A 22,751-nucleotide genomic window follows, 5' to 3' on the forward strand; every position below is an offset into this window, starting at 1 on the left:
TTGATTAGATCTTTCAGTACCATTCCAAAACGAAGTCATGGTTGTAAACAAAAGCAATGTTGGACCTTTTGTCTTTCTAGGATTGTTGATGAGTTTAGTTTCATTGGATTAACTTATTTTTCTTAAAAATAAAGATGTTAAGTAAATAAATTGAAAAATAAACTCAGCACACAGCACAATAACTACTCCCATTTTTTATACAGACAACAATATATCAATTTAAAAAAAAATTAAATTAACTCATACACACTTATACAAACGAGATCAAACCTACAATTAAGCAATAGCTATCGACAAGGGTGTAATGCCTTATAGTTTGACTAGTAGGTATTTATTAGTATTCTCGACAAAAATATGTAAAGTTTAAATTCCCACTTCCCCAACCAAAAAGAAAAAAAAAAAAAAAAAAAACAAAACAAAAGGGTGGAATGTTGTTAGGTTATTAGCCTATTGGCAAGTCAATTTGTTAATTATATTTGTGATATAATATCTATCAAATTTCCATTAAAAAGTTGTACAAATTGTTGCAAGATTTTTGTCTTCCATCACTATTCTTTTGAAATTATATTTTTTGTTCCGAAAGACAAAAATAGTGCACATATTCATCTTATCTAATTGGCTAAACTCATGTATTATTAGTACACAAATAGATAATCAAAACTATGTTAAAATGTGACAACTGTGGATTGAGATACAATTCCTTTGAATGATTGAGATTGATATTTGCAAAAAACAATTTTCAATCTCAACCATTGATTCAAAAAAGCGAAGAAAAATTTTAAAAAAGTATAAAGAGAAAGTTAAAAATGTGAAAAGTGAAAAAATTTTGTGAGCAGAAATGGTGAGTTGCACTCAGTGCAATACCCTATATATTTTACCGGATTCTAATCCTGAAAACTGCCGAGTGGATTATTATTATTAATTTTTTTTTTTTTTTTAAAAAAAAAAAAAAAGGGTAGAATATCATTGGATTATTAGTGTATTGGCAAGTCAAGTTGTTAATTTTTTTTTTGGTTGATAAAAACAAGTTGTTAATTTTATTTGTGATATAATATCTATGAAATTAATTTTTCAACGTTAAAAACTTATAATACATTAGATATGTATAAATTATTATATTTATATATATAAGCAAGCCAAATTTAGTACACATATTCATCTATCTAATTTGATAAACAAAGTTGTTAGTAGTAAACAAAATGATATGCAAAACTATGTTAAAATGTGAAAACTCAAAACCGCCTTGAGTCAGTTATCTTGGTTCTATAAAAACAAGTAGTGTGGAAAATTCAGATGCAAACTCTTTCCCCAAAGAAGGAAGTGGATATTATTATCATTATGTGAAAAAGGCAATCATGAATCATCTTCCCCATCCCCAATTCAGCCATGGGCCTTACTTAACCCTTAAAAAAGTTATAGGCCTCACTGAGGCCCATCAAGATACGTTTTAGACTTAGCTTTTACCCTTCCCGAATCAACTCCCATTAGTAGGCCTTGAAAATTCGGACAACCTAGCTGGTAGTATCAACAAGAACAGTAGATAATTTCTGTGTGAACTCAGAAAAGGTTTAAAAAGAAAGATAGAAGTCAAAAACTACAATAGTAGTGCATGTGTATATGACAAATGACAAAGGTTGCTTTAATAATGGCGAAGAGGGGAAAGGAAACACTTGTGGTCCACACGGTTTTCTTTAATAATGGCAAGTTGGGGAACCATGCTTGTTTTCTTCGCATCTTTGTACCCCACGACTACGCGTTTTACTTTCATCGAAGCACTCAAAAAGTATGGTCTTTGTCTTTTATTCCACCTGAATAGTCCATTCCCACCCACTGTCACTGATTGTTCTGGTTTTACTCTTACCCTCCAGTTCTCTGTTCTCACAAAGACAGAATTAGCATTCATTCAATTCTCTCTAATTCAAGAAATGGCGGAAGGTGTTCTGTTCGATATTGCTAAGGAAATCATTGGGAAGGCGGGCAACCTAGCACTCACAGAGGTTGCGCTCATCTGGGGTGTCAAAGACGAGATCAACAAACTCAAGGAGACAGTTTCCAAAATCAGTGCTGTGATTTTGGATGCAGAGGCGAAGCAACACGGTAGTGAAGTGATCAAAGAGTGGCTGAAAAGGCTTAAGGATGCCATGTGTGATGCAGATGACTTGCTGGATGAAATCTCTACTGAGGCCCTGCGACGGGAAGTGATGACCCGTGACAAGAAGGCCAAAAAGGTACGCATCTTCTTTTCCCAATCTAACCAGCTTGCATATGGTGTTAGAATGGGTCATAAGGTTAAGGAGATGAGGGACAGGCTAGTTGCTATAGCTGCGGAGCCTGCGGATAGGCAGTTTCACTTGGATGAACGTTGTAAGGAGATACAAGTCGGGAATGAGTCAAGTCGGCAGACTCATTACTTTGTAAGTGCTGAAGATGTTATTGGGAGGGAGGAGGATAAGAAGGCCATTATTGGATCTCTGTTGGATCCCAATGTTGAGGAGAATGTTTCTGTCCTTGCGATAGTTGGTATCGGAGGACTAGGAAAGACCACAGTTGCTCAACTTGTCTTCAATGATAAAGAACTTAAAGACCATTTTGAGCCAAAAGTGTGGGTGTGTGTCTCTGAGAATTTTGATGTGAAAATAATTGTTCAGAAAATCTTGGAGTGCTTAAAAAATGAGAAACCAGCAAAAGACCTTGAAATGAACACGTTAGTCAATGATGTTCATAAAGAAATTAATGGAAAAAGATACTTGATTGTGTTGGATGATGTGTGGAATGAGGATTGTGAAAAATGGTTTAGCTTGAAAAAAATTTTGATGGCTGGTGCTAGAGGCAGTAGAATAGTAATGACTACACGTAGTCAAAAAGTGGCAAAGATTTCACAACCTAGTCAACCACATGTGTTACAGGGTTTAGATGAACAACCTGCTTGGTCTTTATTTAAGAAGATGGCGTTTGAAGAGGGGGAAGAACCGAAGGAAGCAAGTTTTGTAAATATTGGGAAGGATATTTTAAAAATGTGTGTAGGGGTTCCGCTTGCAATTAGATCAATAGGAGGTTTATTGTACTTTAAAAAATCTGAAGGAGAGTGGTTATCATTCAAAGACAATGAACTTTCGAAAATACCTCAGAATGAAAATGACATTTTACCAACACTAAAGTTGAGTTACAATTATCTCCCATCACACTTGAAGCAATGCTTTGCTTATTGTAGTCTATTTCCAAAGGATTACGAGATTGAAAAGGAGAGTTTGATTTATATGTGGATGGCGCAAGGATTCATCAAATTGTATAACGAAAAGAAATGTCCAGAAGATGTTGGTGATGAGTATTTTAAGGATTTGCTTTGGAGATCGTTCTTTCAAGAAGTTGAAGAAGATGAACTTGGCAATATTTCAAAATTCAAAATACATGATCTCATGCATGATTTAGCAATACAAGTATCTAGATCAGAGAGCACCACCATTTATTCAAAAGAGAAAGTCATTGATGAGAAAACTCGTCATGTATCATTTGGGGATACATTGTACTCATTGTCGGATATTCCGATCTCATTATATAAAGCAAGAAGGATAAGAACATTTCTTTTGCCATGTCAACCAACGAATGATACCATAAGATCAAATGATTCAACTTATAGTGCAATTGTGGCTAGTTTTAAGTTCATACGCTTGTTGGATTTGCATAACATGGGGATTAAAACAATTTCAAGTTCTATCAAAAAGTTGAAGCATCTAAGATATCTTGATCTTTCTGAGAATGAAGACATTGAGATGCTTCCTAATTCTATTGTCAAGTTGTACAATTTGCAAACACTTAAACTCTCTTGGTGTACAAGACTTAAAGAATTGCCAAGAGATATTAACAAATTAGTCAACCTCAGGTTTCTTGAGATTGATGAGTGTTCGGGTTTGACTCATATGCCAAATGGACTGGGCCAATTGACTAATCTACAAACATTGTCAAGATTTGTGATGAGTAAGGGTAGGATTGATTCAGTGCCTAGGAGTTACGGTGAATTGAAGGAACTTAACAGGCTAAATGAGTTAAGAGGAAATCTGTCAATCGAAAATCTCAAACAAGTAAAAGATGCCCCTTTAGAGTATAAGGATGCAAATTTGAAAGAGAAACAATGGCTTGATAGGTTGGACTTGAAGTGGGTAGAAGAAGACATTAATGAGAAGGGTGCTGCTGGTTATGATGACATGTCATTGGAAGCCTTGCAACCGCATATAAATCTCAAAGCATTGAGATTAGAGAGATACGGTGGAGTGATATTTCCACATTGGTTTCTGTCCCTCAGAAATCTTGTCCAATTTAAATTAAATTCATTTAAAAAATGCCAATATCTTCCACCGTTGGACCAATTGCCTTCTCTCAAAATTATGGATTTGCGGAGATTGGATTCTTTAGAGCACATATCAGATTCAGAGAGAGATAACAGTGATTCTTTATTCTACCCATCTTTGGAGAAACTCGATATTTGGTTCTGCCCTAATTTAAAGGGATGGTGGCGGGGAAGGAGGGATTCTCTTCCTTCATTTCCTCGTCTTTCTGATTTAGATATTAGTAATTGCCCTAATCAGCTGACTTCCTTTCCTTTGTTTCCATATCTCGAAAGATTGAGCCTAAGTAAGTGTAGCTTGAAGCAGTCATTGGAGAGGATGATGATAAACAACAAGACTCTAGGGAATCTACCATCAATCACTTCTTCTTCTTCTTCTACAATTGTTGCCCCTCTCTCCAAATTAAGTTGGATGACAATAGAAGAAGCATTGCCAGAGGAGTGCCTACCAAATCTCATTTCTCTCCGTACTCTATCTCTAGACAACTGTCCTCTTCCTCAAGGCATTCGATATCTTACGGCACTTCAACATCTGTTTGTTGGGAACTCTAAGGTGGTTGATTTATTCAATGATTGGGATGAGATGGAATGGCAAGGACTTACGACCCTTCTCTCTTTGCATTTCAATAAACTTCCGAAGTTGGTCTCTCTCCCAATGGGACTTCAATATGTCAGCTCTCTACAAAATCTCCAAATTTGGCAGTGTCGTAGTTTGATAGCTATACCGGAGTGGATCTGCAAACTTATTTCTCTTCAATCTCTTCATATTTGGGATTGCCCTAATTTGGAATCATTGCCAGAAGGAATCGGTGCCCTTACCTCTTTGCAAACACTACAAATTCTTCAATGTCCCATCTTACTGAAAAGATGCAAGAAGCAAATCGGGGAAGATTGGCATAAAATTTCTCACATTCCCAATTTGGAAGTAGAAGAGCCAGGTATATAAAAGTCTACTTTCAATTAAAAAAACCCAAAAGCCCAATTCTTCTTCTCCATTGTTCTTTCTCAACGTCTGTATTTCTTGGTGGTTAAATTTCAGATGAAGAAGAACCAAATGAAGAAGCAAAGAAACCAGCTCGTAAGAATTAGGACTTAATTAAAGCTTTTGGGTGCTGCAATTGTTCAACAACACAACAACTCACTCACTGGTACTATCTCCTTTCTTTTCTTTATCTGCTAATAATTTTCTCATAGATTAATTTCTTAGATTTTATTAAATTCCATCTTTGGATTTTCAACTGGGTTGATGTGGTGATGTATTTGATTTGCTTCATTTCCCATTGTGTAACAGAATCAAAATTGGCAAAAGTAATATTACTTGGAGAATTGAATCAGATAACCATGCCTTAGGAATCAGCTCATTGTACAGGTATTCTGTTGCTTCAGTTCCATTTTATATAAAGCTTCCAATTTGCTGTTGTCTACAGATAATCCCATGTATCACAATTTATTATCTAAGTAAAATCACCATTGGATCATGCATTATAATAAAATATAATTTTCAAGCATCATGGTTTTATTATCGTACCATTTGCCAAGTCTCTTTGGTGCAAATTTTTCTTAGTTCAGTATTGACAACATCTTAGTCCCAACAAGAATCTAGCTACTTGGTCTTTGTTAGGACATATCATTTGACCAGAGAGATTTTTATTTCTTGATCTGTCTTGAGTCTTCAGTGTGGCATTAATCGGCTTGGTGATTTTGTGCATTAAAGAGTATAATATCATGTAACCTGTAGGATATTGAAATTTAAATAAAAATATTGGTCTTAAATTGATTAGCAAATATAATGTATCAAATGGAGTTCTTCAAATAGTTTTTGTTTTATTTTTTATTTTTTATTCACCTTGTTGGATATCCTTAATAGCTGTAAGAATTTTATGAGTTGAACTACCCACTGATTATATGATAATAAATATTTTTTGCTTGATTACCTATTTACATGGAAGCAAGGAAATGGTTGTTTCCTATTACTTTCAAATTGCACTAGCAACATCTACTTATTATGAATTCTAGAGGAAAAGTATGCCACCAACTTTGATTTCGATTGTTTGTTGGTTTCATTTGTACAGCTTGTTGGACTTATAAGTGCTCTTTCCTTTTGTGGTAAATAACATATAGAGTGACTCTGATTGCAACGTAACCATATTGCAGATGTGAAACAATTTTTCAGCCTTGGTGAAGAAGCAAACAAACCTGCTCATCATAATTAAAGCTTTTGTTCAACAACTCACTCACTGGTACATCTCCTTTCTTTTCTTTTCCTTTTTCCTTTATCTAATTTCTTACATTTCAATAAATTCCATCTTTTTATTTTCAACCGGGTTGATATGGTGATATATTTGATGTACATTGTTTCCCATTGTGTAAACAGAGTCAAAATTGGCACAAGGTAACATTACAAGTATTATAGGAATCAGCTCATTCTGCAGGTATTTTGTTGCTTTAATTCCTCTTTATATATATAAGCTTCCAGTTTTTTGTTATGGCTACAGATTTGCCATTTATCACAATTTGTTATCTAAGTCAAATCACTATGGGATCATGCTTTATGGTAAAATATAATTTTCAAGCATCCTGGTTTTATTTTGAAATGTAGCTTGATATTTAGATGTTAATATATGTTACCAAAATAACGAACTAACTAAGTTTTCTCACTTTGTTGACTAATATTGTTGGTTGATTTGAGCTATTAAAAAAAAAGAAAAAAAATCATCCATTGACCTGTTTTATAACACCAAATATACTTTATATAGATCAACCACCTATTAATTATTGTTATTGTGATTACAGAAATATTCCAGTCAAGATGATTCCTTTTTTTTTAAGCTATTTTTTCTACGGATGGTAGAAGTGGAAGGGAGGGAACTCAAAGCCGCCGGTGCTGAACCCTTGCCCAACTGCCGCCACGGTCTCTGCATCCATGGCTGGGAGATCAAAACTTGCAAGCTCTCCATTCTCACCTCCTCCAACCTCCAGCTGTCAGTCTCTCTCTCTCTTTTAATTACTAAACTCAGAGCATAAACTGAACCATTTAATATAATGATTCTGTTGTTGTTGTGTTAATTTTAGCTTGTGGAAATTGAATTTTGCTTTCTCTCTCACTATATTGCTAGCTATATATAGTTGAAAAGAGGTGATTAGTTAGGTTTTCTTGAATGTGATGAAAATGTTAGGAGAAGTTTTTGAGTAGTTATGTGGAAATTGAAAATTGGTAAAGTCTCTTGACATTGTCATTATACTAGGAACATAGGATCATATGCTGCCTTCACCGGGATCAAAAATTGACATAAAAAAACAAATGTACATTGACATGTATGGACTTTGTATACCAACATTATTTTTTTCCAATTTGGATTTTTTTTGGTAGAGGTCGAGTGTTTGAGTTGAGGAATCAGCCTCTCCAAAAAAAATTGGGAATAAGGCTTATTTGGTGGTAGTAATGGAAAATTGGAGATCTTCATGCTGCCAGAAGAAGTTTGATGATATATGTTAGGGGTCTATGAGTATGTGTTACCACCTAAGCATGATATGTTATGTGCTTGCAGGTGGGAAGAAAAGCTTCAGACTTCTCACTTGCTAGGGATGGTTTCAGAGAGAGTTGTTTAAGTCTTAAACATGTGGATGGTGTCACCAAAATTCATTTCAATGCATTCGATGCTCTAACTGGCTGGAAGCAGGAGGCGTTATGTCCAGTTGAGGTCCCTGCAGCAGCAAAGTGGAATTTCAGAAGGCAAGTTAGGTGTCTGTATGTAATTTCTTTGTTGTGGACAACTAGGTCTATAAATTTTTTCGAGTATAAGTCTTGAAGGATTACTACTTTTGTGAACTGTTATATCACCTACTTTATTAGTTTACATGTGGAACTGTTTTTTTAACCTGATGCATCATTTTAATGCGGGTGCTGCAGGCTTTTGTCATGTACATTTATATAGCCAGCTTTCTACAACAATATGTGGCTTTCTCAAGTGATTCATCAATGGAGGTAACTTATATACAATATCCTAACCTCCCACTCAAGTGTCCTTTGTCCTTATTTATTTTGTTTCTTCTTTCAAATCTTCAATATGTGAGTGTGATTGATGATTGTCTGTCATTTGATCTTGTCCATTTACATACTAACATAAATTCTTGTTTTACTGTATTTCACATGCATCAACACAAGACAAGAAGTGGAGAGTAAATATAGGGCCCCATGTATAAGTGTTGTAGTGCTTCTAATCTCAAAGTACATTGAGATACAGGGATGATTGCTTTCATATAGTTTGCATATAGCCTCAAGACTCATGTGAAAGGTAAGCCTACTTATCTAAAATCGTAATGGTTTAACTATTGCTTTTGTATATTTTGGTATTTTAGATTTGCAACTTTTGCTTCTCCTGTCTAATTCTGTTTCTAGGTATAATTTTTGCATGTTCTTTTTTTCCCTCTAAATTTCCAATGATACTTCCCCTAATAATGCAGGAGCTGTTTCACCAGTTTGTATAGCAAACAAGATATGCATGCATCATAGTGCTTCTTTTAATACATTTTAGCTTTATCTATTAAATTGGAAAGGGGGAGGAAGAGGAGGAATTTAATTCTTGTGAACCAAAATAATATGAAACAAATGATTGGAAACTACTTTGTATATCTTTTCTCAGTTATTTGAAAAATGCAAGAGGAAATAGGTCATGAGTGCATTAACCTGCTCACATCCCAGAGATTGCAATTTCTTTTGGAAGGATTTAGCTTTAGTGTGCATACAGGTTTCTCATAGCCCTCCAAATTTCTAAAGTACTTTTTTTTATCAGTAAAGAAGTAAGTATTTTATTAAACAAAAAGACTAGGTACAAATATACAGGCAGTATACTACAGAACCAAATTTATTAGATACTGATCTCGTTCGCTCTTAACTTTTAACCTTTGGCTTAATTTATACATAAAAAAAAACTTTATCCTTTGGTTTCAGGTGAGTTTATCATTTATTGCGCTTAATATGCAAAAACCTGTGGAGAATTGAATACTAAAGCAGACAAGAATTTAAGGGTGCATGTTTTTTTTTTCCAAACTAGCCTATACGAAGTTTACATAGAAACTAGGAGAAAATAATGGTAACTATCTCATTCCTTATCATATTAAATCTTTCCTCATAGGTTTGGCTTCAATTTTTGAGGTTTTTTTTAATAGTTTTTTTTCCTGGCAATATGATAGGCAACAAGAAGAAGTTTTGAGGTTAGCTATGGATCCTCATTTCCTCTCAAAACTTTTTCCTTTTTGCAATATGGTAGAAAACTTATTACTTCACTCACTTATTCACTTGTTTATTTCTCAAACTCTGGTCTTATAGGTTATCATGGATGAAAGCCATAGCTTGGGGTTACCACTCAAAGTATTCCCTACTTCTAAGGATAGCTTAATTTCATGGTGAATGATTTTTGGACTTCTCAACCAGTAAGTCTTCGTTGAACAAGGGTTGCTTGGAGAGTTCCGTTACTTAATAAAGAAGGCATTTCTTTCATATTTTGATTAATTTCTTAAGGTTGCTTAACATACCATGGAGTTATATTAGAGATATGGCGCTGTGAAATATCAATGAATCTAACACCTTGTTGGAATTTTTTGTTTGGTGCTCTGTCTGATAGATTCAGGCTTGCTGGTGTATTTGTATTGCTATTGTAAAGTTTCAATCTTTTGTTGTCCTGAGTTGTGATTGTCTTAGTGCTCTGTCTACAGGTTCATACTTGTTGTATTTGTGTTGCTGGTTTTCGGCTTGGTTTCAATGAAATTTCTTCTTGATTATCCAAAAATAAAATAATATGAAGTCTATCACCTTCTATTCTCAAGAAAAGGGGTTCCTAATTTTTCTAATGGCTTTTAAATTGAATACTAGACAAAACCAGCTATCAGACAGAATAGAACAAATGATTTTATTTTCAACAATTTGAGTTCCAAAGTAAAATTATAAGGTCTTTACACAAATTGGGCTTTTTTCTTCATTTTTTCATAAAACATTTCCAATTATGTTATATAGGTAAATTCTTTTCTGGGCAAAAGTTGTCTTTCTAGGTGAAGGTGAGACTGTTCACCTAAATGAGAAAGATCAATACTTTTAAACACAAACTTCCTCTCTTTGTTGTCATGGGATGTTGGAATGGATACCAAGGCTTAATAGACTGAACTCACTTGTATTATCTCAATTTTTTTTTAAACCCTTTATCTGCACAGGATTTTAGTTCTTTAATTTAAAACTTTCGCATATTAAGAAAAAAAAACACGTGATTTTTCCTTCATCATTTTCTTCTTTCTAATAATTTGTATCTTTGCATCTCAAATTGCTTTGATGAGATGATGTATTTGATGTGCTTCAACTATTGTTTAAATAGGAATTTGGCTCAAGGTGATATTAAGGTAATACTGCAGGGAGAATTAAATCTTGCAACCATGCTGCTGGAATTAGCTCATTTAACCCATGTGTCTACAGGTGCATACATCTCCATTCTCAGTTCCCTTCAAATTTATTAAGTACCAGATTAGTTCTCTCTTAGCTTTTCCCTTTGGTTTCAAGTATGGGGAGTTTATTAGTTATTGGGTTCTATATGCAAAAGCCTGAGAATAATTGATAATACAGCAGACAAGAGTTTAGTAGTGCATGTTTTTCTAAATCTACATGGTACAAAAATTATGCAGAAGCTAAGAAAATGAATTGTAATTATCTCTTTCCTAACCTAATTAAATCTTTCCTCCTAGATTAGGTTTCAATTTTTGAATTTTCTTTTTCTTGAAATATGGTAGAAAAAGTATTACTTTCTACATTCTCTTTTTAATTTATCTTGCTCTTCATTTTTTGGCAATATGCATGGCATGGTAGATAAATTTTTACTTTTTCACTTATTCTACTTTAAATTTATTTCTTAAACATTGGTCTAATATGTTCCCATGAATGAAGACCATGCTTTTAAGGACAGCTTAATTTCATGGTGAGTAATTCTTGGACTTCTCAACCAGTAAGAATTCTTTTAACAAGGTTTGCTTGGAGAGTTCCGTTACTCAATACTGAAGGCATTCCTTTAAAAAAAGAAGAAGAAGGCATTCTTTTCATGTTTGGATTAATTTTGTAAGGTTGCTAGGCATGCCATGGAGTTATATTAGAGATATGCCACTTGTGAAATATCACATGAATCTAGCACCTTGTTGGAATTTTTGTTTAGTGCTGTGTCTGATAGGTTCAGGCTTGCTGGTGTATTTGTATTACTGTTGTTGAGTACTAAAGTGTCGTTCTTTCGTGGTCCTGAGTTGTAATTGTCTTAGTGCTCTGTCTGCTGGTTCAGACTTGCTGTTGTATTTGTGTTGCTGGTTTTTAGCTTGGTTTCAATGAAATTTCTGCCTGATTATCCAAAAATGAAATAAAATCTAGCACCTTCTATTCTTATAATATTCCTATATGTTATCGAAACAGCAAACTACTATATTTTTCTCACTATCAATTTTTGTATTATAGGTTGCTTGGAAAAGAAAAAGAAAAAGAAAATCTCTGGCATATGTTTCATAACACTAATTATCATATATTATAAAACTAGAGATCCAAAAATCTTTTAATTATTGGTGTTGCTATGACAGACTAAATAATATAGTTAGCACTATTTTTTTTTTTTGTGAAGCAATCCTTTCTATAGAGGTATTAGCAACAGAACTTTGCATCATTTTAATGTGTGCGGTTTCAAGCTTTTATCATGTACATTTATGTTGACAGTTTCTCACAACAATCCATAGCTTCCTTTTTGTCATTTCCCCCTTGTTTCTTCTTTCACCTCTTTAAGACCTAATTTACTTGTAGATTGTTTGTCATTCCATATGACTTCTTGTTGTCAGTTTATGTACTAATATCTATTCTTGATTTGTTCCATTTCAGGTGCTAATATGATGAGAAGTGTAGAGTAAATGATAACCCATGTATAAGGTGATGTAGTGCTTTCTAATTCCATACTTACATTGAGATACATGATAATTGCTTTGACAGTGTGTAAATAAACTCATGACTCCTGTGAGAGGTAGCCTACGTATCTGAATTAGTAATGGTTGAACAGTTGCTTTTGTATTCTAGTACATTAAGTTTGTAAATTTTTGCTTGTCATGCTTGTATCTGTTTCTAAGTATTATTATGCATGCATCAGAATTGTTATTTGAAGATATTTCCCCATAGTCTCAGCACTCATTGATGAAGACGCAAAGTGTTGGAAGGTTGATGTTGTTAGAAGAATCGTCCTACCTTTGAAGAAGACATCATCCTAAACATCCCTCTCAGCTACACCCTCCCAGATGATCAAATCATATGAATTGGAAGCAAGAAAGGTGAATTCTCTGTCAAAAGCGCTTACTATGTAGCACTCCCAATCATTCATCCATCTAATGAGGGTGAAAGCTCAAGAGATGATCCTCACTCCCCTCTCTGGAAAAGGATGTGGCACCTCAACATCCTAGCAAAGATCAGAATCTTTGCCTGGCATGCCTGCAGGAATGCCCTGCCCACTATGCATTGCCTAAGAACTAGAGGAGTAAGCACATATGGTATTTGCCCTGTGTGTGACTTGTGCCCTGAAAGTACTCTGCATGCCCTCATATAGTGTGACACTCCCAAAGAGGTGTGGAGCAGTTGTCTAAACTGTCCAGTGGATTAGGAGACATTCTGGGGATTTTACTGATCTAGCATTTCAGTTCATCACTAATGGCACCACTCAAGACTTGGAAACTTTTTTTGTGACAGCCTGGCCTATTTGGTGCAACCGGAATCAGATGGTACATGAGTCAACTTCATCACTTCCCATCCAAATATGGGAAACTGCTAGGAGAACTGTCAAGGACTACAAAGGTGCATTATCAACTGCATTTCAGCTGAAATCCAACCCAGCTTTGTGCTGGACTGCCCCACCTCTTGGCACTCACAAATATGGTAGAAAAAGTATTTCTTTCTACCTTCTCTTTTTAATTTATCTTTCTCTTCTTCATTTTTTTGGCAGTAAGCATGGATTGGTAGAAAATTTGTTACTTTCTCACTTATTCTCTAAATTTATTTCTTAAACGTTGATCTAATAGGTTCTCATAAATGAAGACTGTTGGCACTTAGAGACTTCTTAACTTGATTAGTTCCGTGAACAAAAGGATTGTTTGGTGAATTTTGTAAAATCATAAACAAGACATCTGCTTTCATCTTAGCTCTAATTTCTCAATATTGCTTACCATACCATGAAGTTATAGACACATTTTGAGATAGGAAAACTGTAAAATATCAGGTAATATTATTTCCAACTGTTTGAGTTCCAAATAAATTTGTAAATATGGTCTTGGCACTGATTGGATATTTGAATCTTTAGTTTTTCATTTCAGATGAAGAACCAGAGAAACCTACTCTTAAGAAGTGGGACTTAATTAAAGCTTTTGGGTGCTGCAATTGTTCAACAACTCAATAACTCACTCACTGGTACTATCACCTTTCTTTTCTTTTCCTTTCCCCCTTTATCTGCTCATGATATTCTCATTCTTTGATTTATATCTTTGCATGTTAAGCAAAAAAATAATGTGAAATTTTCTTTTATCTAATTTCTTACAATTGAATAAATTCCATCTTTGTATTTTCAATCGGAATGTATTTGATGTGCTTTCTTTCCCGTTGTGTAAATAGAGTCAAATTGGCACAAGGTAATATTACTTGGGGAATTGAATCCGGTAACCATGCCGTAAGAATCACCTCATTGTACAGGTATTCCCTTTGCTTCAATTCCTTTTTATATATAAGCTTACAATTTTCTGTTATGTCTATGGATAATACCACGTATCACAATTTGTTATCTAAAACTAAATCACTATGGGATCATGCTTTATAATAAAATATAATTTTCAAGCATCATGGTTTTATTGTGAAAAGTTGCTTGATATTTATAAGGAAAATATTGCTATATGTTACCTAAACAACAAAGTAAGTAAGTTGATTTAATATTGTTGGTTGGTTTGAGCTAATAAAAATTTCTTCCTCTGACATGTTTTATAACACTAACTATACTATATAGTGATCAAGCACCTATTAATTATTGTTATTGTCATTAAAGAATAAATATTGCAGTCAAGTCAAATCCTTTATTTTTTTGGAGCTATGTTTTCTACTAATAGTAACAGTAGAACCTGATGCATCATTTTAATGCAGGTGTTTCAGGCTTTTATCAAGTACATTTGTATAGCCAGCTTTCTACAACAATATGTGGCTTTCTTAAGTGATTCTTGGACTCCTTAACTTGATGAGTTCCATGAACAAAAGGATTCGTTTGATGAGTGTTGTAAAATCATAAACAAGACATTTGATTTCATCTTTGCACCAATTTCTCAAGGTTGCTTACCATACCATGAAGTCTTTGCACTTTTTTCTCAAGGTTGCTTACCATACCATGGAGTTCTAGACATTTCAAAATGGGAAACCAGTAAAATATCAGGTAATTATATTTCCAACAGTTGAGGTTCCAAAAAAATTTGTAAATATGGTCTTGGCACAGATTGGATATTTGAATATGTATGTTTTTCATTTATTTTTATTTTTGTAGTTATTTTTTGTTCTTAGGTAGGATCCTTGAAGTAGTGAATCCTGGAATTGAGTATATGTGTACAATAGTTTCATTCTATTGATAAGATTATTCACAAATAATTATTTGGGCACAAGTTGGCTTTCAATGTGATAGTGATGCAGAAAGAAAACAATTTAGATATCATTCTAACTAAATGAATACCTTGAAAGCTCAAGGAAAAAAAAAAAAAAAAAAAATGGAATCTTCAGAAATTTAGCAAAATTGTCATAGAAGTTTTTTTCCCCAATCTAATCAAGGATAAGATATATGGTATCTACAAAAATTGGAGAAATTTCTCCTGTAAGACAATTGAGAAAGTTACTCTTTTGTTTTTTTGCAACATCCTTTGAGCTTCACTTCAAGGATAGTGATGAGTTCAATTTTATCTATAACTTTTTTATTCTCATACTAGATACATATGGATATACTTTATACTTGGATTCATAGGTCTTCATTTGGAAGATTTATAAGAAAAACATAGTTCAAATGACACCCCTTGTGGAAAAGCTGAGACAAAGGGAGAGTTGGAAGGGTTTTATTATTATTTTGGGATTAATAGAGGTAGGGAGTATTAATAAATGAAAAGAACATAACATGAGTATAACGATTACAAAACAGTAGTCAAGGCCAAAGTTACTGAAAAGTGACAGTCCAAGTGCCCATATGAACAAGTGTAAATTTATGAAACACCATGTTAAGGCCCCGCTAATAACAATCTCCATTTCAAACCATCTCTTTTGACCATAACAACCTTCATTCTTGTCTTGACCAATAGTCCCTTCACTTTAGGCACTCGTGGAACTCCCTACACCTGTAGCGAGATAAAGTACCCACAAATTTAAGAAGTTTTCTACAGTATCAAAAGAAATTGAAATGAAAAAGAAGACTCATGTATGTTGGTTACATTACCACTAGGACTAGGAGCAGGACTACCATCACTTTGATTAGAACTCCTTCCCAATTGGTAGAAAACTTGAGCTTCTGGTGAATTAGGATCCAAGTGTAGAAGAGCTACATCCATGACCAAGCAAACAAATCAAATTAGTGTGTCAAATATTAGTCACTTCTGTGACATTTAACCATTTTTTTAAAGAAGTGTAAAACCGAAAAAAACTTTATAGCACTCACCATTCGTTTCTTACATTGAATTTCATAAAAATCTATTAGTTAGAACAAAACAACTCTTATAGCTAAATGCATACCGGGACACTAGGAGACTTTAGCAGGAGCATGGCAAACTGAAGGCAGGCCCAAAGCAAGTGTTACATTAATCTGTAGTCCTAATTCAGATTAATGTAACACAAGCACTTCTTGTTGTCCTTTAGGACTTGTTTAAGACCAGTGCAATAATCTGGTGTAGGTGCTTTTGCTTGATCACCAACAGGCAGGCATGTAGCCAGTCCTACTAGTTGCTTTGCACACTCCTCTCTGTCTTTGGCTGCATCTGCCATTGTATAGCTAACCATAATTGACATTAGCACTTAAAAGGAATGGAAGTATCAAAGTGCTTGGGTGTAAGGCTATTGCCATTTTGTATCATTGCATTTGCCCTCAGTAGTCACTACTTGTTGAAAACATTCCACATTGAATGATATACACTCTTAATATCATTCTAACTAAATGAATACCTTGAAAGCTCAAGGAAAAAAAAAAAAAAAAAAAATGGAATCTTCAGAAATTTAGCAAAATTCTCATAGAAGTTTTTTTCCCCAATTTAATCAAGGATAAGATATATGTTGAGTCCGTTTGGATTGAACTTATTGTTGCTGAAACTGAAAACTGAAAACACTGTAGCAAAATAATTTTTAAATGTGTTAATAGTGCCATGAGACCTATTTTAATATTTTTTTATTGCGTGAATAGTGCATGAACAGTGCGTGAACAGTGCATGCACTGTTCATACACAGTGTTTTTTGTCTCTCAAAGAGTCAAATAATGCGGCCCAAAAAAAAAAAAAGGGAAAACGCGGATTGAGGAAACGTGGACGCGCAATGCGCAATCCAAACGCCCTCGTTATCTACAAAAATTGGAGAAATTTCTCTTGTAAGACAATTGAGAAAGTTACTCTTTTGTTTTTGTTTTTGCAACATCCTTTGAGCTTCACTTCAAGGATGGTGATTAGAGTTCAATTTTATCTGTAACTTTTTTATTCTCATACTAGGTACATATAGATATACTTTATCCTTGGATTCATAGGTCTTCATTGGGAAGATTTATAAGAAAAACATAGTTCAAATGACACCCCTTGTGGAAAAGTTGAGACAAAGGGAGAAAAAGTTGAGACAAAGGGAGAGTTGGAAGGGTTTTATTATTATTTTGGGATAAATAGAGGTAGGGAGTATTAATAAATGAAAAGAACATCATGAGTATAATGATTACAAAACAGTAGTCAAGACCAACGTTACTGAAGAGTAACAGTCCAAGTGCCTATATGAACAAGTGTGAACTGATGAAATACCATCTTAAGGCCCCGTGAATAACAATCTCCATTCTAAACTATCTCGTTTGACCATAACAACCTTCATTCTTGTCTTGACCAATACTCCCCTCACTTTTGGCACTTGCGGAACTCCCTACACCTGTAGCCAGATAAATTACCCACAAATTTAAGAAGTTTTCTGTAGTATCAAAAGAATTTGAAATGAAAAAGAAGACCTATGTATGTTGGTTACATTACCATTAGGAGTAGGAGCAGGACTACCATCACTTTGATTAGAACTCCTTCCCAATTGGTAGAAAATTTGAGCTTCTGGTGAATTAGGATCCAAGTATAGAAGAGTTACATCCATGACCAAGCAAACAGATCAAATTAGTGTGTCAAATATTAGCCACTTCTAGTGACATTTATCCTTTTTTTCTTTTAAAGTAGTGTAAAACCGAAAAAACTCTATGGCACTCACCATTCATTTCTTACATTGAATTTCATAAAAATCTATTAGTTAGAACAAAACAACTCTTATAGCTAAATGCATATCGGAACACTAGGAGACTTTAGCAAGGGCATGGCAAACTAAAGGCAGGCCCAAAGCAAGTGTTACATTAATCTGTAGTCCTAATTCAGGATCATTACGATCTCTGATGATAACACATGAGCACTTCTTGTTGTCCTTTAGGACTTTTTTAAGACCAGTGCAACAATATAGTGAAGGTGCTTTTGCTTGACCACCAACGTAAGGTAGACATGTAGCCAGTATTGCTAGTTGCTGTGCACATTCCTCTATCTTTGGCTGCATCTGCCATTGTATAGCTAACCATAACTGACATTAGCACTAAAAGGAATGGAAGTATCAAAGTGCTTGGGTGTAAGGCTATTGCCATTTTGTATCATTGCATTTGCCCTCAGTAGTCACTACTTGTTGAAAACATTCCACATTGAATGATATACACTCTTTAAGGATAGCTCAACAATTGCTATCTAATCTTATCAAAAAAAAAAAAAAAAAAAAAATTGCTATCTAATTAGATGTGGCATTCTATGATTGTGGTAGGTTGCAAGAAAAGTAACTAAAATTCCATTCCTCTAATAAACGCACAAGATGAAATCTACCAAGTATCTTGTCTTTTTTTAGTCACAGTTGCTAGTAACACTGTAGTTTCCCTGTGGTCATAGTCACCAACCCCACCTAGCGCAACAAGTCAGTACATGATGTGGTGAGCCAAGTTTCATAATTATTATATGTACTTCCAAATTATAGTATAATGTATAATTTATTCTTAAAATTTTATTGTAGATAATTTGTTCTCTCTAAAAATTAAACAATTTCTAGAAGTAATTTTTATCTTTCTATCTTTACAAATATATAAAATTATTATTTTTGGTGCTTTTCATTGATTTTATTATTTTTTGAACGGGTTCATATTCTTTTAATTATTTTTATAATGCATTTTATTTTCCTAATTTCTTTTGGTACTACTAAAAATTTTAAATTTTAAATTTCAAATTTATCATTCTTCGAACTGGACATCGAAATGAATAGAAGTTGACAAAAATGTATCAAATGAAACTAAAATGGACCAAAATGATATACAAATGTGGCCGTTCAACATAAGCGTAACAACAATAAATATTACACTTTTAGATATTCATATTTTATAGATTTGGATTGAAATTATGGTATTATGCATCATTTTTAATGGCATCAACATCACAATACATCCCCTACCTGCCCTTCATTTTTGTTTTTCTTTTACACTTCTTGGGCCAGCATTCTCTCTGTTCTGTTTGGGCCTTAATTCCTTTTAGACATGAGTTAAAATTTGGACCACAACATTCTCTAGTTTGACAAACTTATACCCAAGAGAGGGCAGAAACATAAAACAAGAGTTAGAACTTAGAATGATTCATGGACAAGTTACAGCCAATCCACCTGAATTTATTAATGCATATGAAGGTACAAGCAACCACTAATTTTTAGCTTCTCTTCTTAAAAATGTATGACCTTTTACCTACATGTAGTAATTAAAAAAAAAAAAGATTGATTTCCCCAACCAATTTGTTATATGTTTTACACGAATACTGCAGTTCAACTATCCACCAGTAAAATTAATTTTCGATCAATATCTAACATGGAGTACTAGTTTTTAGTTGTGAAAATACATATTAGCTACCACCAATATATCTAATCTTTTGTTGAATATTTCGACAGCACTGGCGAAGCTTGCTTGTGACATCCAATCCTACCCAATTTTATCATGCACCAGTCAATCTTTCATTGCTTTTTTCAACACTACCATAGCTAAAAGTATCCTTGATCTCCAATACATTATTTTTCCCCAAAAAAAAAAACAAGGTAAGTATTACAAAGGCATTGAAATGTAAGCATAGTGACATGCTCTGAAGTGCATTAAACAATTGCTCTTAAAAAGGCAAAGTAAACCCTCGAGTCAATTGAAGGATTGCAATTTTGTGCAATTATTTTTATTATGGAATGAATCAATCATCTACTACTTTGATTTCTTATTAAACAAAATGGCAACATCATCTAATCTATAATTTCAAGATCCAAATATATAATTCTTGTAGTATGAAATTAAAAAAAAAAAAAAAAATTTAAAGTTTGGTGTATAAAAAAACTTTTGAAGTATTTTTATGATTTTTTTTTTAAATTTTATTATTAAGAGGAGCGGGTTTTGGAACTGTCATTAAGATATTATAATAGCTTATTCATTTCTTAATTTTTTTTTGGAGAGAACCTATGGTTTAAAACCAAATTAACCAATGGTTCTTTACTATTAAATCTTGTATTTCTTGAAAAATGAGTCCATTAAAGGGATTCTAATGGTATGATACTTAAGAAATGGATGAGATAGATTCAAGAAGATAAGACCTTTGAAAAATGCACCTCTTTTATACTAGTGATTGTTTGTTCCCATGGTAAATGCTAGCATGCTAGGTAGTCATGCATCAAAAAACCCCAATGATGAATTCTCACATGATACTCTAAGAATTCTATAAATCCAACTTTAATTCCTGTGGATAGGGTTAATTGCTCTCCCCAGATAAACCATAGAGCCAAAAGAAACCATGGACTAGAATTGAAGAGCTTAGCCATCGAACGTACTAAATAAACATGTACAACACTGCATTGTACATATTCATAATAGGCCAAAAAAGGCATGACAGATATATAAATTGCTGTAAGATTTTTGTCTTCCTATCGCTATCCTTTGAAAATTATACTTTAATCATCAAAGACAAATGAGGGTGAAGGCCAGCCATTTTAAGTTCACATATGAAAAGGATCTAATCAGTGTGGAAAACTCAGTTGTAAACTCTTTCACCAAAGAAGAAAGCTGATATTCTGTGAAAAAGGCTAATATTATCATCTCCATTAGCAATTTAACCATGGGCCTTAACCCTTAAAAAATTCATGGGCCACATTTAAAGCCCATCAAGAGAATTTTTGGGCTAAGCTCTTGCGCGACCTTCTTGAATCAACTCCAAGTGGGCCTTGCAATTTCGAACAACCTAGTACCAACACGGTTTTCTTTTGGTGTTTTTTTGTCTAATTTTGATTATAGATCCAAGTTGGGGAACTATGAATTTTCATTCTTGTATTCCACAACCACGTGCATTATAGTATTCAAGTCTCATCACACCACTTTGAGCGTGCAATGAGGGTTTTTATTTTTTGAGTCTACACGTTTTACTTATGGCAGTTTTATTTTATTTTTTATTTTAAGAAAAAGTTGCATTAGTACTTGACTATTAATGTGAGAGAGAAATGTTGAGGTGAGAAAAGAATAGTTTAGTGATTAAAATAATGGTGCGTTTGTGGGGGAAAAAAACAGTTTTTATTTTTTCATATTTTTTTCAAAAAGAAGTTGTATTAGTACTTGACAACAAATGTGAGAAAAAAATGTGGAGGTGGGAGAAAAATATTTTTATTTTTTATAAGTTAGCTAAAAATTAGGAGTTTTTAAATTACTAATTTTACATGTCTAACCTTATGATTTATAAGAAAAACATAGTTCTAATGACACCCCTTGTGGAAAAGCTGAGACAAAGGGAAAGTTGGAAAGTCTTTATTTTTATTTTTGGGATAAATAGAGGTAGGGAGTATTAATAAATGAAAAAAACAAACAAACAAACAAACAAACATAACACAAGTATAACAATTACAAAACAGAAATAGCAATCAAGGTCAAGGCCAAAGTTACTAATGAGTGACAATCCAAGTACCAATAGGAACACGTGTGAATTGAAGAAACACCATGTTAGGGCCCCTCCAATGACAATTTCCATTACAAACCGTCTCTAGTCTTGACCACTAGTCCTCTCACTTTTGGCACTCGTGGAATTCCCTCCACCTGTTGCCAAAGAAATTACCGCAAATTTAAATAGTTTTCTACAATATCAAAAGAATAGTAATTAAATTGAAATGAAAAAGAAGGCTCATGTATTTACATTACCACTAGGATTAGGGGTAGGACTACTATCACTTTGATTAGAAGGGGCATGGAAAACGGAAGACAGCCCGAAAGTAAGTGTTATATTAATTTGTAGTCTTAATTTAGGATCATTAGAGCATCCACATTAGTGGATGCAAAATTTTTGTAAATTTGCACATTTAAAACCTACTTTTTCTATTTTACACATTTATTTTTACAAAACACTTATATCAGTCAATCTATTCTACACATTTATTCAATAAAATATTCATTCTTTTACCATTTTTGTTATTTTCTCACTTATGGCCTCTCTCTCTCTCACTGCTTCAATCTGGGTATTCAGACCCATTCAATCTGGGTATTTTCTCATGCATGATCCTCCTCTATTGCAGTTGCAAAGGTTGATCGGAGCCTCTTCCGGCTCTCGTCGAAGTTGATGCTGACGCCATGTTCTTCGGCCAAATTCGACTAGAATCTCAGAATCCTGACGCTGATAAAGAGAATCGGCGAAAAGGTGATGAAGCTGAGAAAAAGGGAGATAGGTGAGAGTGAGGGTTTGATGATCGGCAGTAGTGGAGGCATAGTTTCTCATTCACGTACATATATGCACGGTTACTGTAGCAATTGTGCATTTATGCACAATTTTACACCCACTGATGTGGGTGTTTTTTTGTTCAAAATGTGTAAAATCGATTACTTTTTCCACTTTGCACAACTTTGCACATACTGATGGTGATGCTCTTACAATCTCTGATGATGATGCACAAGTGCTTCTTGTTGTCCTTGGACTTGTTTGAGACTAGTGCCACAGTTTGGGTGTAGGTGCTTTTGCTTGACCACCAACGCAAGGCAGACATGTAGCCAGCCCTACCTGTTGCTTTGCACACTATTCTGTCTTTGGTTGCATCTGCCATTGCATAGCTAACCAT

General features: G+C 33.9%; 1 protein-coding gene and 2 pseudogenes across 23 annotated transcripts; 1 reads left to right on the forward strand and 2 right to left on the reverse strand.

Moving 5' to 3' along the window:
- The first annotated feature begins 1,669 nt into the window (after positions 1-1,669).
- Positions 1,670-15,037, forward strand: LOC112035912 (putative disease resistance protein RGA1). 23 transcript variants are annotated; one of them, XM_065772579.1, is made up of 20 exons: positions 1,670-5,280; positions 5,382-5,490; positions 5,634-5,711; positions 6,497-6,582; positions 6,717-6,774; positions 7,136-7,323; positions 7,891-8,075; positions 8,253-8,327; positions 8,508-8,637; positions 9,294-9,435; positions 9,536-9,556; positions 9,672-9,775; positions 10,708-10,805; positions 12,234-12,281; positions 12,496-12,673; positions 13,086-13,280; positions 13,415-13,611; positions 13,706-13,799; positions 14,001-14,078; positions 14,520-15,037. In XM_065772579.1, the coding sequence occupies exons 1-2, from the start codon at positions 1,698-1,700 to the stop codon at positions 5,429-5,431; spliced, it is 3,633 nt and encodes a 1,210-aa protein (XP_065628651.1). In that variant the 5' UTR covers positions 1,670-1,697; the 3' UTR covers positions 5,432-5,490; positions 5,634-5,711; positions 6,497-6,582; positions 6,717-6,774; positions 7,136-7,323; positions 7,891-8,075; positions 8,253-8,327; positions 8,508-8,637; positions 9,294-9,435; positions 9,536-9,556; positions 9,672-9,775; positions 10,708-10,805; positions 12,234-12,281; positions 12,496-12,673; positions 13,086-13,280; positions 13,415-13,611; positions 13,706-13,799; positions 14,001-14,078; positions 14,520-15,037. The 23 variants fall into 23 exon arrangements, with proteins under 23 accessions (XP_065628651.1, XP_065628638.1, XP_065628636.1 ...); XM_065772566.1 differs by having other exon boundaries at positions 12,496-13,280; positions 13,693-13,799; XM_065772564.1 differs by having other exon boundaries at positions 12,496-13,280.
- Positions 15,038-15,143: 106 nt separating this feature from the next.
- LOC112035886 (non-specific lipid transfer protein GPI-anchored 14-like) lies at positions 15,144-16,397 on the reverse strand (annotated as a pseudogene).
- Positions 16,398-17,358: 961 nt separating this feature from the next.
- Positions 17,359-18,249, reverse strand: LOC112006546 (non-specific lipid transfer protein GPI-anchored 14-like; annotated as a pseudogene).
- Positions 18,250-22,751: the final 4,502 nt, after the last annotated feature.

Source organism: Quercus suber, unplaced genomic scaffold (assembly GCF_002906115.3).
Source record: "Quercus suber isolate HL8 unplaced genomic scaffold, Cork oak 2.0 scaffold_60, whole genome shotgun sequence".
In the NCBI taxonomy this organism is placed as follows: domain Eukaryota; kingdom Viridiplantae; phylum Streptophyta; class Magnoliopsida; order Fagales; family Fagaceae; genus Quercus; species Quercus suber.

Excerpts from the sequence above, each read along its gene's own strand:
- LOC112035912 (XM_065772566.1), top strand. The coding sequence starts at position 1,698 with ATGGCAAGTTGGGGAACCATGCTTGTTTTCTTCGCATCTTTGTACCCC. Across the intron at positions 5,281-5,381 it reads TTTGGAAGTAGAAGAGCCAG|ATGAAGAAGAACCAAATGAA; the intron begins GTATATAAAAGT and ends GTTAAATTTCAG.